This window comes from Pteronotus mesoamericanus, unplaced genomic scaffold (genome assembly GCF_021234165.1).
Source record: "Pteronotus mesoamericanus isolate MK-2021 breed Mesoamerican mustached bat unplaced genomic scaffold, CSHL_Meso_final contig_163, whole genome shotgun sequence".
Taxonomy (NCBI): Eukaryota; Metazoa; Chordata; class Mammalia; order Chiroptera; family Mormoopidae; genus Pteronotus; species Pteronotus mesoamericanus.
In genome coordinates this window covers 18,996,417-19,011,043 of record NW_026555064.1, presented here as the reverse complement: position 1 = coordinate 19,011,043, position 14,627 = coordinate 18,996,417, and the positions used below count along the sequence as shown (strand labels likewise).

At 44.6% G+C, this 14,627-nt stretch overlaps 1 protein-coding gene across 7 annotated transcripts in view; it reads left to right on the top strand.

The window, feature by feature from the left end:
* The window catches only part of BLTP1 (bridge-like lipid transfer protein family member 1), a 126,944-nt gene that overhangs the window by 7,018 nt on the left and 105,299 nt on the right, over window positions 1-14,627 (top strand). For all 7 annotated transcript variants that reach the window (XM_054563454.1, XM_054563462.1, XM_054563496.1 and 4 more), the window contains exons 3-10: window positions 2,096-2,225; window positions 4,674-4,790; window positions 5,957-6,035; window positions 7,149-7,213; window positions 11,172-11,358; window positions 13,157-13,238; window positions 13,618-13,811; window positions 14,525-14,604. In XM_054563454.1, the coding sequence (XP_054419429.1) occupies window positions 2,129-2,225; window positions 4,674-4,790; window positions 5,957-6,035; window positions 7,149-7,213; window positions 11,172-11,358; window positions 13,157-13,238; window positions 13,618-13,811; window positions 14,525-14,604 (901 nt within the window). In that variant the 5' untranslated portion in view covers window positions 2,096-2,128. The remainder of the gene's footprint in view (window positions 1-2,095; window positions 2,226-4,673; window positions 4,791-5,956; window positions 6,036-7,148; window positions 7,214-11,171; window positions 11,359-13,156; window positions 13,239-13,617; window positions 13,812-14,524; window positions 14,605-14,627) is intronic.

Genomic DNA, 14,627 nt, shown 5'->3' with positions numbered 1-14,627 from the left:
CGAGGTGATTTCTGTTATTTCCGATTGAATGTTACTTTACCACTTAATTTCTTTGGGCTTTAGTGTTAGTTAATGGTGAAATTACGCTTGTTACGTACAGAATCCGGGGACTGAAAGGGACCTGGGATGATTTTTTTGTAGGTAGAGAGGATTCTATCTAATCTGTTGGAGTGCAGAGGATAGAAGTCCATTCTGTTTGCCTAGAGGAACAGAAGGGGCGTTAGGAGGCTCGCTCTGTGTGCGCCGCTGCTGGCCCGGCCGGGGTCTCGGACCCTGCGGTAGCTTCTGCTGCCCGCCCGATCCTTTCGAAGCTTTTCCCTGTGTTCAGGAACCTGGGGACTTTCAGAATATTCCTGGGTCTTGCTCGCTAACAAAAAAAGTCACCTAGTGAATTAATTTACGTGGTAATAACATGGTCATAATTAATGGTAGCCATCACTGATGCACTTTAACGTTATGTTTGTTTTTTAAGAGACAGCAGTGGTTCGTACTCTATTTAAAGGAATGGGTAGTGGATTTTCGCCCCTGTATCCTAATGGGTAAACATCTTCAGGCAGAGATTTTCAAAGCACCGTATACTCAGTGGGTCCCACTTCTGAGTGAGCTGCTCGGCTGCGGTGGGTGTGTCTCTGTTGTGAGCGCTCCGTTTGTGCAGACTCACAGACTTGGAAGGAGCGTCAGGCTCGTTGGCTCCAGGACGCCTGCCTTCAGATTGCTCAGCGCTCGGACTATCGGAGCCATCGCAGAAACAGTTCAAAGGAATGAAACCCCCTTCCAACTTCATTCTGGATAAAAATGCGGTGATCTGGTTTGTGTTTATCTTTGTTTTGTGGTGCCATTATGTCATAGGAGAGAGGCAGCAAGTGCGTTCAGGAGTTCTTTTGTGTTGGTGCAGACCGAGATATTTGGGTCGCTTACCCTGTGTGGTCAGATACCCAGTTTCTTAATTATTAAGGAGGACATAAATTTGACATTGAAATTGGGAACCCTATGAAGGTACCTCACTCAAGATAATTTGTTTATGTATGTGCAGACACCAAATAATTACAAAGCTTTCAAGTACATATGTGTATATTCTTTTTAAATCCTCTTTGAGGATATGTTTTTACTGATTTTTAGAGAGAGAGGAACGGAGCCCTGGCCAGGTGGCTCAGTTGGTTGGAACATCATCTACACACCAAAAGGTTGTGGGTTCGATCCCTGGTCGGGGCACATATGAGAGGCAACCAGTCGATGTTTCTCTCTCACATCCACATTTTTCTCTCTTCCTCCCTCCCTTTGTCTCTCTCTAAAATCAATAAACATATCCTTGGGTGATGATTAAAAAAAAAAAAACTAAACAAGGAAGAAACAGAAAGCTTATGTTGTAAAGTTAGCCCCCCCACATTTGAAGTTGGTGGTTGATGGATTTTTCAAAGCTTTGAAAATATGAGAGCATTTTTTCCAGTTTTATTGAGATATAATTGACAGGTATTTTATTGAGGGTGTAAAGGACCTTTGGAAGTACTAGCTTATCTTTGGCAGTAGTTCATAATTACGCGCATTTATTTCATTCAAGTACTATCTTCCTTCTTCCGGTGGAGTAATCAAGTTGGCTGACCTGCCAGTTGCCTGCGTCTCTTGTCCTGTCTGGTGGGAGTGTAACTGATGTCTTTTTGTGGGTGAGGTTGAGTGGTAGTGTGTGAGGGCTCCCCCTTCTGGCCTCTCGGCGCGATTTTCAATGAGGTTTCCCTTTATTAAAAGAATTTTCACAATATTCTCTCTCCCCTTATTGTTGAGGTGAATATCTTTGATTATATTTCAGAATGAGGATGTCCTTTTCATTTGGGTCCAGAATACAGTAACTGAACCTGTTTCTCTATTCATACTTAGAAGGGTGAAATCAAGACATTAAAGTTTGATATATTGTCTTATATTTTACATAGCAATGTAGACATGTTTTGTTGTTTGTTGTATTTTTGCATTCTTATCACTGAATGAACCAGACTGTGATTTAATCAGCTTTCATATTTATTAAATTCACCTTATATCCCCGTACGTGATTTTCCTTGCAGATTAATCTCTGATTCTAAATTTCACCTTTGCACTCTATTAGACCTTTAGATGCTGCTCTGGGAAACCTTCAGTAATGGATCAAAGGAAAAATGAGAGTATCGTTCCTAGCATCACCCAATTAGAAGATTTCCTTACAGAACACAACTCCAATGTTGTTTGGCTCCTTGTTGGTAAGTAGAATATATTTTCTTATACATTTCTACTGGTTTTTGTGGATGGAATAACAACTGCCAAATTTAAAGCAGTGGTTGGCTGAAGTTGGAAAGCTTAAAATACCATTTGTTTATTTTTTGGAAAGGCGATTTAATCTATGTTTCTATGAATATTTGCTCTGGGAACTGCTCTGGGAAGTTTTTTCTTAGCTGCCTCCCTGTCTGGCTGAGGAACGTGGGCGGAGAGGGGAGACGCTGCCCTTGGCCTGGCCTCCCTGTTCAAGTCCACTCCCCCTCCTCCCCCGCCACACACACAAGGGAGGACTCTCGTGCTGAAATGGAATGCACGGGCCTGAGAACCTTATCTCTTTCCTCACTCCTTACACACGCAGCAGTGGGCTCTACTGGTAATGTTTTTGTCTAACATCCCAAACGTTCTCTAGGCGCATGTGAATAATGCACAAGAGCGTAGAGCTAAATGGCAGAGAGGGGGATGCAATATGAATGAGTGAATATATATGGTCAAATGAAAGGGAGAAATACTGAAATAATATCCTGGAGCGGGAGGTTCCTGTGGGCTGTTACACAGGAAGTCTTTGCGGAAGAACAGTGTTTGATTAGAATTTGGGGTAGGAATGAAATGGTAGAGAGGAAACTAGGAAGGGTAAAGCGGGGTAGGACAGGACAAGGAGGCTGATGGTATGTGCTGAGCACCCTCTGTGCGCGTATGTTGTCTCACTGAGTGCTCAGAGCACGCTTGGGAAGGTGGGCGTAGCCCTGTTCCCTTACACGGGCGGGGAACTGAGGCCCACAGGCTCCCGTGGTCAGCTTTCACCGCTCTCTTCTCTGAGTGTGTGCTAATGCTGCTTTTGTGACACCGTGGGCCGGGCCCTGGGGACTTGGGTAGAGGTGACGGGATTATGATGGTTCACGCACTGTAGGGTTGGATTGCCATTCAGACTTTGAGTTCTGTTTTTTCTAGTGGATAAATATGAATTATTATAAATGATCATTTAATAAAAGCCAGAAAAAAGTAAAATGAAATGCAGAACATTAGTATGAACTAGGACTTCATAAAAACAGCATTGAAAATTACCTTTTAGTTTAATTAAGGGCAGACTTCTTTCTTATTTCCTATTTGTCCCCTCTGCTACCATCCCAAATTTCTCTTTTCTGTTGTATACAACTTCTTTCTTTAAGGTAAAATCAGCAGCAACCACCGGAAAGGCACCGAGTCGGTGTTTCACATTGCTGTTTAACCGGTGGCCTTAGGAGTCCAGAGGGGGCGGGCGCGCGGGGGAAAGGCGGCCCCCGCACTTGCTCAGCAGGCACCTCTTGCCTTTCTGAGTGGCACGCAGTGGCCTGCTGTGGGCGCGCGGGTTACAGTGAAAATTCACACATAATGACCTGAAACTTCAAACATGATACATCAGTGAAATAAGTTTCAAAAGAACTGTTCTAGAAACAATTTTTGCAGACAGATTATAGCACTTGTGCGCCACAGCGGTGACCGTGAGTCCGAGCTGTCCTGCGGGATGCTGTGTGGGTCGGCGACTGCCTGGTGGTGTCTGTATGAGATAATTCTTAGGAGTTAAGAGCCTGATTTGATGTTGCTAAAAGGTTACACATGTGAAATTGCTTTACATTACTTTGTCCTAATTCAGTAAATAGTTATTTTTTAAATAGATATGTAAAAAAATTATCATCAGAAAATGCTCTCTTATATTTTACCTTTTGTATATTCATGAACTAGTTTTTTGGGGGGACTATCATAAATTATGTAAGTGACTATAAACCTCATGACAAATGGTCAGATTTGGAATATCATTTATTATAGTGTATTCGATAAAAGTAAGCATCCTTAAAAGGTTATTGTCTTATCAATTATAGCAAAATAATATAAGATGTTCTATTTAATAGAGATATGCCTTTAAGGGGGCTAAATTCCTACTTATTTCCATTACTTTTTTTTAAAAGCAGAGTTTATTGATTTAAAAAATAATGACTTTTCTCTGATTTAAAAAATTACCAGTTTTCTTTCTTTGTAAGTGACCTTTGCCTTTCGGAGCAGTGTGGGAATGAGTTCAGAGCCTAGTAGAGGGAGCCGTTTTCCATAATACGCAGAACAATAGGCTTTCTTGTCCCAGAGCGTCTTGTCTTGCCATTCGTTTACTCACTGACACTCAGCAGCGGCGCAGAGCAGCGGGAAGGGAGCCCAGCAGCGGCAGGGAGAGGCCCCGCTCTCGCTGGAACCCGTGCCCCTCTGGCCTGTGCCTGGACGAGAGCAGGGACGTCCTTGAGGCAGGACCCGCCTCTGGTTTTAAAACCCCAAAGATTCAGCTGTGAGAGGACATGCTGCCAGATTGTCATTTCTGAATGTGGTAAATGACCGTTTCCTAAGGAAGTTTTACTAAGATGTTACGGTGATTGAAAGTGACAGCCTTTTGCATTTTTTTCTCCCAACAGCAACCATTTTGTCCTGTGGATGGATTATTTATCTCACCTATTATAACTCTCGGAATGTTGGTCTTATTTTAACATTGGTTCTGAACAGATTATACAAACATGGCTATATCCATATTGGTAAGTTTGAATAATCCTGAGTGTTTTCTTCTGTGTAATCTTGAGGCCACATTTATGTTTTATGAAAAGGTGTAGCTTTAGAAATTTACCTGTGTTTTGTGAAGGTTAAACTAGTCCGACTGGAATTTGTCTCATGCAGCACTTTGTGACAGCCTGTGTCCTTTAGCTCATTCTTCCTTCTTAAAGTGTTTCCCTAGTTCCTTTTTTTTCTTTTGATTCTAGAGAGGGGGAAGGGGGGAGAAAGAGAGGGAGAGAAACACTAAAGTGAGAGAGAAACATCAATCAGTTGTCTTTTGCATGCGCGCCGACTGGGAACTGAACCCACAACCCAGGCAGGTGCCCCGACCAGCAGTCGAACCCACGACCTTGTGGTCTGCAGGCTGAGGCCAGCCAACTGAGCCCCACTGGCTAGGGCTCCAGTTACTTTTGACTATAATTTGAAAAATATAGACAAATATAAAATGTGGAAATAGAAATTTCTGATGATTCTACCATCCAGAGAAAGTTTCAAGTGCTCGATGCAGTATTGGTTGCTTTATTTTCTTTAATTTAGCCATACTTTAAAAATCCGAATCATCTTACATATTTCATTTTGTGGCCTGCTTTATTAGTTTAGTTTCTGACTACTTATAAGTGGGAGGTTTGCAGCTCGACAGGAGTGCGTCTCAGGAAGCTCTCTGCTTTGGGAAGTCCTAAACCAGTGGGAGAAGGGGGAGAGGGGACCCTGGAGATAGCCACTCTGCCCTGCCCTGGAGCTGAGTGCCTCCTAGTGGACATAAACAAACGCCTCTCGAACAGAAATAGTCTGCCATTAATCTGAGGCAGTGACTGGTTCCTGGAGCCACAGGAATTGACGGAGGAAAACGGAGAATCAGGCCCCGCGTTGAGTTTGCTGGAGGGCTGTGCGTCGGTCAGGGAACTAGTTGTACCGACAGCTGTGCAGACCGACGCGGCTGTCTAGTAGCTCAGTCCATGGCGGTGGCACTTGTGGCACTTTTTTGGAAGCGATGATAGAAATTAGTAAGATTGTGAGGCATCAGGGAGGGAGGCAGGAGAGAACATTTAGTTGTTGAGTAAAATTAATGCTAAGATTATTTTAAGGGTTAAGGGCTCTACTGTTTATCAGAACAGTTGTATTAATTGTTTTTGTTTCATTCCTATAACAGGCTCCTTCTCTTTCTCTGTTCTTTCTGGAAAAGTCATGGTTCGTGAAATCTATTACATTACAGAAGACATGTCTATTAGGTAAAAAGCAAAAACAGAAGCCAATGAAAGAACCTATCTTAAACTTGAAATATTGAAAAGTTTTTTCTGATTATGATACTTTATTTAATATTACGTGGTTGTTGAAATAAAACCATAAATCAAAAATCATTCCTTTCAGTAAATCAGACAAGATGGGTTAATGTTTTAAAATGTTTCTTTGAGTGGATTAATTTACCTAAGGTTTAGACTGGCAAAGAGTTTACCAAATAGCAGCCTCTAGAAATTGATAATCCCCGTTCCAAAATGTTTACTGAATAGCAGCCTATAGAAATTGATGATCTAATTTTATTCCAATATGAAAAATTGAGCCGTTAAATTACCTGATCATTTCTGTTGTAGAATTTATGGTGGTCATTTGTTATATAAAATAAGGATCAGAGGTGCTGATAACTCTCAACCATTCAGTCCTTATTGGGTCATATGTTTTTAGAGTTGTTTAGCATCTGCTAACTACTCTAATTTTACTTTAAGAAGGAAATGCAAATCTCAATGTAATAAGAAATGATAATATGTTTGATATGTTCTATTTTCTGTAAGACTTGAAAGAAAAGCTATTTTTGTGATTTTCTTAAAATGTGCTACTTAGGTAAAACTTGGAAAAATTTGAATTATTTGAGAAATGACAGGGTTTGGCAACACTTAACACTTCTCTTAAAATAGTAGAGGCAACTTCTTTATGAGTCTAAAATTACATCTAAATTAAAAGTAAAAAGTAAAAGTTAAGGTGCTGTAAGTTCATCGTTTTGGAGCATGAGATGATACATCATTACAGAAATGAAGTAATATCTTTAGAAGTTTCCCTGTGTGCTAATGTTCCCCTTTCAAGATTGGCTTTAGGTAGCTCTTACACCATTAAAAATGTTTATAAAGAAGTTTTTCTGTTAGTACTTCATTTTCCTGCTGAACGTAAACCGCTATTACATTTTGCCTGAGTTTAGCTGGAAGAGTATGAGCCATCTAGGTATGCCAGTGTTCTGCTGAGAACTTTCGTATTATTCATTATCAATTGCCTGCCTTTTATAATAAATAGTTAAGAATCGAGTTAAGCAAATTGTTCCTTATGTTTTCATTTTTGTGATTTATCTTGCTTAGAATTCAAGATGGATTCATAATTTTTCGGTGGTGGAAAATGTATAACCCAAAGCAGAAGCAGCATGGTGAGTTTTCATTTCCTGACGTGTTTGAAATGGTCAGTCATGGAATCAGTTTTCATTTATGGGTGTTGCAATGGTTCACGTTTTATAATGGATAAAAATATTTTTAAAAGCTTGGACTGTACAAAACCCTGATTTTATCCCTAGCGGCTGACAGTGCTGACTGCGTCCCCTCCCTGGCTAGGCTGGCTCCCGGCAGCTGCCAGTGTCCCCGGGGCGTCCTCGGTGTGACCCTCGCCCCCTCGTCTAGCCTTGCCTCGTGCTGCACCTGTGGCCCTGGCCCCGCCTGGGGACGGCGGGCTCCCCAGCTCCCTTTGACCATTTTTCTAGGACACTTTTCCGCGCACCAGCTGCGGGGCCTTCCTGCGCACTTCCACCTGACATGGCTCCCGATTCTCTCTGGTCTGGTGTGGCGAGACCAATCGCAAAGTGGGAAGTGCGGGCTGTCTTCTGCCTCTGCCTTTTCGTCAGAGTTTTGCCACCACAGGATTTCCTCCCTGGTTATTTAACGGCTCCGGCCTGTGTTCCTGACCCTGCCACCCACACTGACCAGACCAGGGCTTCGAGGCGGGGAAAGCCTTGCCTGACTCTCTCGAACAGGGAGTCTCGAACCTTCTGACCTCGGGACCCTTCTGCGTGCCTGGGACTGACTGAGGGCCCCGCAGGGCCTTGATTTATGCAGCACATCGATGTTTACTGCATTCAAAATTCAGCCTGATAACTACAGAAACACTTATTTCATTAAAATATCTATGATAAATCCATAACAGATTAAAATAAATAATATACTTTGTAGAAATAATGTTCCCAAAGCAGAACAAAAGTGAGAAGAGTATCATTGTTTTACATTTTGTAAATCTTTTTATATGTCTGGCTTAATGGAAGACAAATGGAGTCTCTCTTTTTTTGTGTGTTTAGCCTGTTGAAGTACCATATGTCCTGTGGCCTTTGAAAACACTCCACTGTCTGTCCACTCATGGAAGAGCAGTTGAGAAACTAAATCATTCATCTTAGCATAACAACACTATTAAAATAGTTTTGACCTTTTGGTCCTCTGGGAAGGTCTTGGGAGCACCCCACAGATCCCTGGAGCATACTTAGATAAGCTGCACTTGACCTTTGAACCACACAGGGGTTAGGGGCACCCACCAGCCCTCCTTCCCTGCGCAGTCAAAAATTCACATATAACTTTCTACTCCCCCCAAACTTTACTCATAGCCTTCTGTTGACCAGAAGCCTTACTGATAACATCAACAGTCTGTTAACACATATTTTGTATGTTATATGTATTATATACTGTATCTTTATAATAAGATAGAGAAAAGGAAATGTTAAGAAAATCATAAGAAGAACATTTATTTTAAAAAAATCTGCGTATGAGTGGAGCCACGCAGCTCAAACCTTTGTTGCTCTTGTTGTTCAAGGGTCCGCTGTAGTGCTCTGGGTGTTGGGGGCCCTGGGAGAGTGGGGTCAGAAGAGGAGGGATAAAACGCTTCCACCTCGCCTTGGCGCTCAGGACCTACTGTGTGTCTGGCGCCCCGCATTGCGGCTCTGCACGGTGGTGGGCTTTGTGTGTGGGATCACCGGGGAAGCCTGCTGTCATGTGCAGCTTTGTGTCAGTGTTGCCAGAACACTTTCAGAGATCGATACCTTTGTGCCTTGGTGTCCCTAGTAAGTTGACGCTCCAGAGTCTCGTGTCAGTGATCCTGAGAGGGGAGACTGCTGTGCACGTCCAGCGAGTCGGAGGCGACCCTGAGCGCCCTGTTCTCGCTGTTGCACAGCCGGGCCAGCGTTGTTCGTCCGCGGCGGCCCGTCCAGGCTCCGCGCGTCCGCCCCGCTGCCCCTGCAGCTCGTCGGCCCGGCCTCACGGCGCGTTCCTGACCATCAGGGCCATGGTGCTTGGGGCTCGTGCTGGCCTGGCTTATAAGCACATTTGAAAACAAACGGCCTGCAGGAGTTTGGGGGTGAACTGTGCTTGAGCTGTGTGGGCCCGTGAAGAGCCGTGTAACAGTGTGCGTGGATGAGGGTTGGGAGGAGAGGAGTGTGCAGGCCTGTGGGAGGTTACAGGGTCGCTTAGGGGTCCGTGGGGTTCGCCTGAGTGAGACGGACAGCCAGGGAGCAGAGTGGCCTGGCGTCCGCGAGGCTGCGGGAGGGCGGGCCGGCGTCGCAGCCCAGGTTTCGTGGGGTTGGGGGGTGTGGGCAGCAGCAGGGAGACGGTGGGCGCGCGACTCTGTGTTCTGTAAAGACATCCAGGCTGTGGTGACGCGGTGACAGGGGGTGGGATTCTGGATCTGTGTTGAAAGCAGAGCTGGTCATATCTGGGACGAAAGAGAGAGCCATGGAAGAGGCTGACTTGCTGTCGATGAGACGGGGGGCGTTGTGGGACAGGTTTAGGGAGAATCAGGTGTCTGGTTGACGTGTCGCGTGTGAGACGCCCGTCGGACGTCACAGTGGAGACTTTGGAGCAGGCTGCGGGACGTCGGACCCTGGCGTTTGGGCGGAGGCCGTGGGTGGCGAGGGAGGCAAGGCCTGACCCTCAGGAGGGCTGGGGTTTGCTTTTCTCAGGTAAAGATGGATGGTGCTGTTTCTTGCCATCAAGTCTTAAAATACGTATGTATTCTAGGTATTAAAAAACTAGTCTGTTTCCTGTTCTTTATATTTTAAAGAATTTGACCTACAAGAAAAAGGGGCAAAATTCTTGATATAATAGTTTAGGGGATTGTCTTAGCTTTTAGTCATGTGATAAATCTGAAGAAATGGGGAGGAACATAGGTCAAGAGCTATTTTAAAAATACCAGAAAAGTTATAACTCCCAAACATTAGTGTTTTGAAGGATTTGTTTTATTTTTTTTCCCCATCAATTATCTTAGGAAGGGGGAAAAAACAAGATTAGAGTAGAACTGAAAGTATTGCTGTGAAGAAAATGAATGTTGTTGATGGGTTTTCCTTAGTTAATTTTTGAAATATGAGTGGCAGTGTATTTTTCATTTGTTAATTTAAACTAAAATTTATATTTATTTAGAGTGACATTTCATCTGCTTTTTTTTTTTTTGCTAATAACTTGAGATAAGATTAATTTTGGAGACATTTGGCATCTTACCACAGGTATATACCTCATATTTAAACCACAGCTTAATCGAATAAAATGAAAGTTAATTCCAATTCTCTTCACCCAGTTTTAAAAATCAGACAGGTCCTTTCTAATTTTAATTGCTTTTCAATGGAAGTTGTTCTAATGGAGAAACTGGATAAAGGTTTGAAAAGAACTCTCAGAAAACCCATGTGTGGCCCACAGCAAAAGAGAGGGCTCGCCATGGCCCCAGGTGACCCTCGTTGGTGCGCACCTGACGCTCCGGCCTCGCTTGTTCCTCAGAGACACGACTGCCCTGTGACCGCTTTCCGGATGGACTGATTAACTTCCATTGTTCCCTGTGTTTAATGTAATTGTGTTCTTTATTTGAAATTGAAGCCTGCAGTTCATGAAGTCTTTGTTTAAGCATTGGGTAGTTTTTAAAAACAAACTAGTATCTATGAAAAAGTCCTACTTTCTATGAAGCAGAAGTTTAGATACTGATGTGATGTTTAAGTAATTATACTTTCAATATTTTACTAATATTTTAGTATAAATTAATGGCTCTATTAGGGTAAAGTTTTACTTTTCCTCAGTAAATGGCACTTTCCCGTTCTTAGCATAAAATCTGTAAATCTGGCATTAGACAACCAGAATCTAGAAATTTAGGTTGTATTTAGAACACTAAATTAAAGTGCTGTAGTAACATGAGCTTTTTTCTTTCTTTTGCCACTGCTTTATATCTATTTTAAATGTGATTCTCTTTCCTCAGAGAATTCGGTTTTAAAATGAATCATTTCAGTTACTTTAGCTGTGAGAAAGATGGGACAAAAACTTAGGCCAACGTTCTCACAAAGCTTAGAAGCCTGTGTGTGTGATTGGCATCTGCAGATCCAAAGGCGGAGACCAGGTTGTATGTCACAGTGAACGACTTTGAGTTCCATGTTTACAATCGCTCGGGCCTTTATGGACGTCTTCAAGAATTGTTTGGTTTGGAGCCAACGATAATCCCACCCAAGAAGGAGGATGATAAAACACGGGAAAATGGAAGAACAAGAGCCCAGTCCAAAATTGAAAGGTTCATTGTCACACTTGAATTTTATTAATCTCCAACATGTCAACTTTCATTTGCTTGTTCTGGTGTGTGGGAAAGTGGGAGGCTCGGTATGTTTTTAACCTTGTGACCTGCTACCGCGCTGTGATCACCTATTAGTTGTAAGAGGCGTTTTTGATCTGTTCTTTCAGACTTTCTACATAGACAGTTGTGTCGGCGGCAAGCCAAGAGAGTCTGATTCCCCCTCCTGGTCTGTGTACCGTTTGTTTCTTGTCTTACTGCAGTAGCCCGAGCTTCCGAAGTTGTAAAGGGGTGGGGAGGGGGGACTGCCTTGCTGTGTCCCAGGGCTTAGTGGCAAAGCTTCTACGCCTCGTCTTTAAGCGTGCTGTGAGCTGTAGGTGCTCGTTGCGAAGATGAGGGCATTTCCCTTCATTCCTAGTGTACTGCGATCTTAGCCGCGAACGGGTGTGGGATTTTGTCAAATGCTTTTTCTGCATCTAGTGATAGGATCATTTGCCTTTTTGGTTTTAGCCTGTTAGTGTTCATTGATTTTTGAATGTTGAACAGCCTTGCGTACCCAATAGTTTGTTGTTGTTTTTTTTAAGTAGATGAAGAGGACATTTATTCCCAATTAAATATTTTTTGGCTATTGTGTCCTAGGCACTGAGCCGAGGCACCTCTGATCCTGGGAATATGACAGCTCTCCCGTTTCGAGGGAACTTACAGCCGAGCTGGGAGTTAGACCTGTTAGTAGGCGATTTTAGTGCAAGAGGTGTTACCGTAGGGACAAGAGTGGGTTTCTGCGGACACTCACAGGCGGGTCGGGGGGCTGGGACCGGGGCGAGTGAGTTAGGGAAAAGTGTTACGTCCGGAGGCTGCGGTGGGTTGTTTGAGGCGGGCATGAATTAGACTGAAACGGGGGCAGGGCCGGGGGCTTGGCCCCAGGTCAGTAATGCTGCCCCGCGACTGGAGGGAGATGAGACGAGGGGGAGACCTGACGGAGGGATGTTGCAGCAATTCGCCAACTGGGCTGGTGGCAAGGGGAAGGGAGAGGAGCGGGTGGCGCGAGACCCACCGAGGCGAATGGCCCCCCAGGCAGTGGGAGATGAGAGGAGGAGGAGGAGGCCGCAGGGCGCTCAGCAGGGAGTCCCCGCTTCCCGGGGCAGCGGTGGGTGTGCTCAGGCAGGGTGCACGGGGGGGAGAGGAGACCGGGGTGGCGGTGAGGCCCCTCATGGAGACGCTGGCTTGGCGAAGCGAGGCGCCTCTGGTTTTCCTCCGCAGCCTCCAGGGGGCTGCCCTGGATGCGCCGCTGCTTAAATGGCGGGTGCTCGCGGCCTGTCGTTTTCATATCACTGAGAGATGTCGTTTTGGCGCAAAGTGGTGGGAATCAGGTCAGTTGTCAGAAATGCTCAAAGCAGTAGGAGGCGCTGGAGTAACTTGCCCTGTGGCCAGTTGTGTTGATAATAATTTTGGCTGTCTTGTCAAATGTCACATTGTGGCGTAGTGGGCACAATGGTAGCTGTAATGACAGCATCTCATAATTTATGCTCTTGATGTTAAAGGTGGTCATTCTGCAGATGCAGATTTGTTGTATGGCTCGCTGATCCGAAAACTGGCGCGTGGCGGAGTGTGTTCCAGGAGACATTTGAGGGATGTTAGTCTTCTGTCAGGCGGTCTCCCTTTGCTCACGGGAGCCGTCATTGGGTGTATCTGGAAAGGTGCAGCTGCTGTTAATAATGTATATTTTGAGGAAGTATATTCCACTGTATCCTCAGGTATTTTAGTTTTTCTTACATATGTCAGTTTTTATTGTTTTCCTCAGAGTTAAAGTGAAAACAGAATCTCAGGACCCCACGTCCTCCTGGCGATCCCTCATTCCGGTCATAAAGGTCAACGTGAGCACAGTGAGTTGGTTCTGCTACAGGGGACGGACGTTTGGTGGGTTAATAACAGAGCCTTTAAAAAAAAAATTTGTTAACGTAATTTTCACTTAAGAAAGGGATGTAATTTTGTAGTTATTTTGGTTCCAGTTTTCATAAAGTGTGAAAGAATTATTTTAACACCAATACCACTTTAGCACAAATTTATTAGACCTGAAAGGCTATTTATTCTCAAGGGCTTAAATCTCTTTAAACCCAGGTCCAAACTGATCAGTGGAGTAATTTCATTACATATAGTGGAAAAGTGGAATCATGTAGTTGTTGCTTGAAAATGCGTGTTAGGTCAGCTAAGGAAAACAACATAGCCCGACGAGGACGGCATAATAATCTCGTTGTTTTTTAGGGACGCTTGGCCTTTGGAAATCATTACCAGCCTCAGACTCTGTGCATCAACTTTGACGATGCTTTCTTAACGTACACCACGAAGCCGCCGTCCAGCCACCTGGACCAGTTCATGCACATCGTGAAGGGGAAGCTGGAAAACGTGCGCGTCATGCTGGTCCCTAGTCCGAGATACGTTGGTCTTCAGAATGACGAGTAAGAACGTCTTGTAGCGTAACCTCTTTATGTCTAATAGAGATCAGTGAGGTCTTGAGCACCCTTTTAATTTCTTTGTTACAAGTTGAGTGATAATAAGGTATATTTCGCTAATAAATCAATGAACAGCGTAGTCCTGCTTTATAAGGGAAGTGGGTATGCTATCCATTGGTAAACTCTAATTTTAAATATTTTTCTCTAAGATTATATAACTAACCAATTTTTTTACCTTTTTTCCTTCTTCTTGTATTTGGAAACTCATTTTGGGCAACTAAGCCCTGATAATTGATGTCAGAAAATACACTTTACCGGTAGGTTTTTTTATTTACAGAGAGGATGAATAAATGGTAAATTCAACAGATTGGTTATAGAGGGGCACCACTGTGAGTTAATGAGAAGTTGAAAATCGGGGTCAGAGGTACTCTTGGAAAATGGTCGAAGAGAGGACGGCCCAGCCAGGGAGGAACTTGCTTGGCCTGCAAGTGGGGGTCAGCGCCCCCCAGCTTTCCGGATTTGTTCTCGGCCCTGGAGCGGCTGCACGCGGCAGGAGGAGGGTGTGTGGGTGGCGCACGGCGGGCTCACCCTCGCGGCGGCGGGATGCCTCCCGCGGGGGCCCGGGATGCTGAGGGAACCGCAGGCACGCGCGTGCGGTCGGGGCACCGAGCAGCTTGTCTCCTGGAGCTGTGCTTAGTTCGCCCCCCCCCCCCCCGCAGGCCTCCGCGGTTGATGGGAGAAGGCTTCGTGGTGATGCAGTCCAACGACGTGGACATCTACTACTACATGGACGAGCCAGGTGGGCTTTCGGGGTGCGGCGCA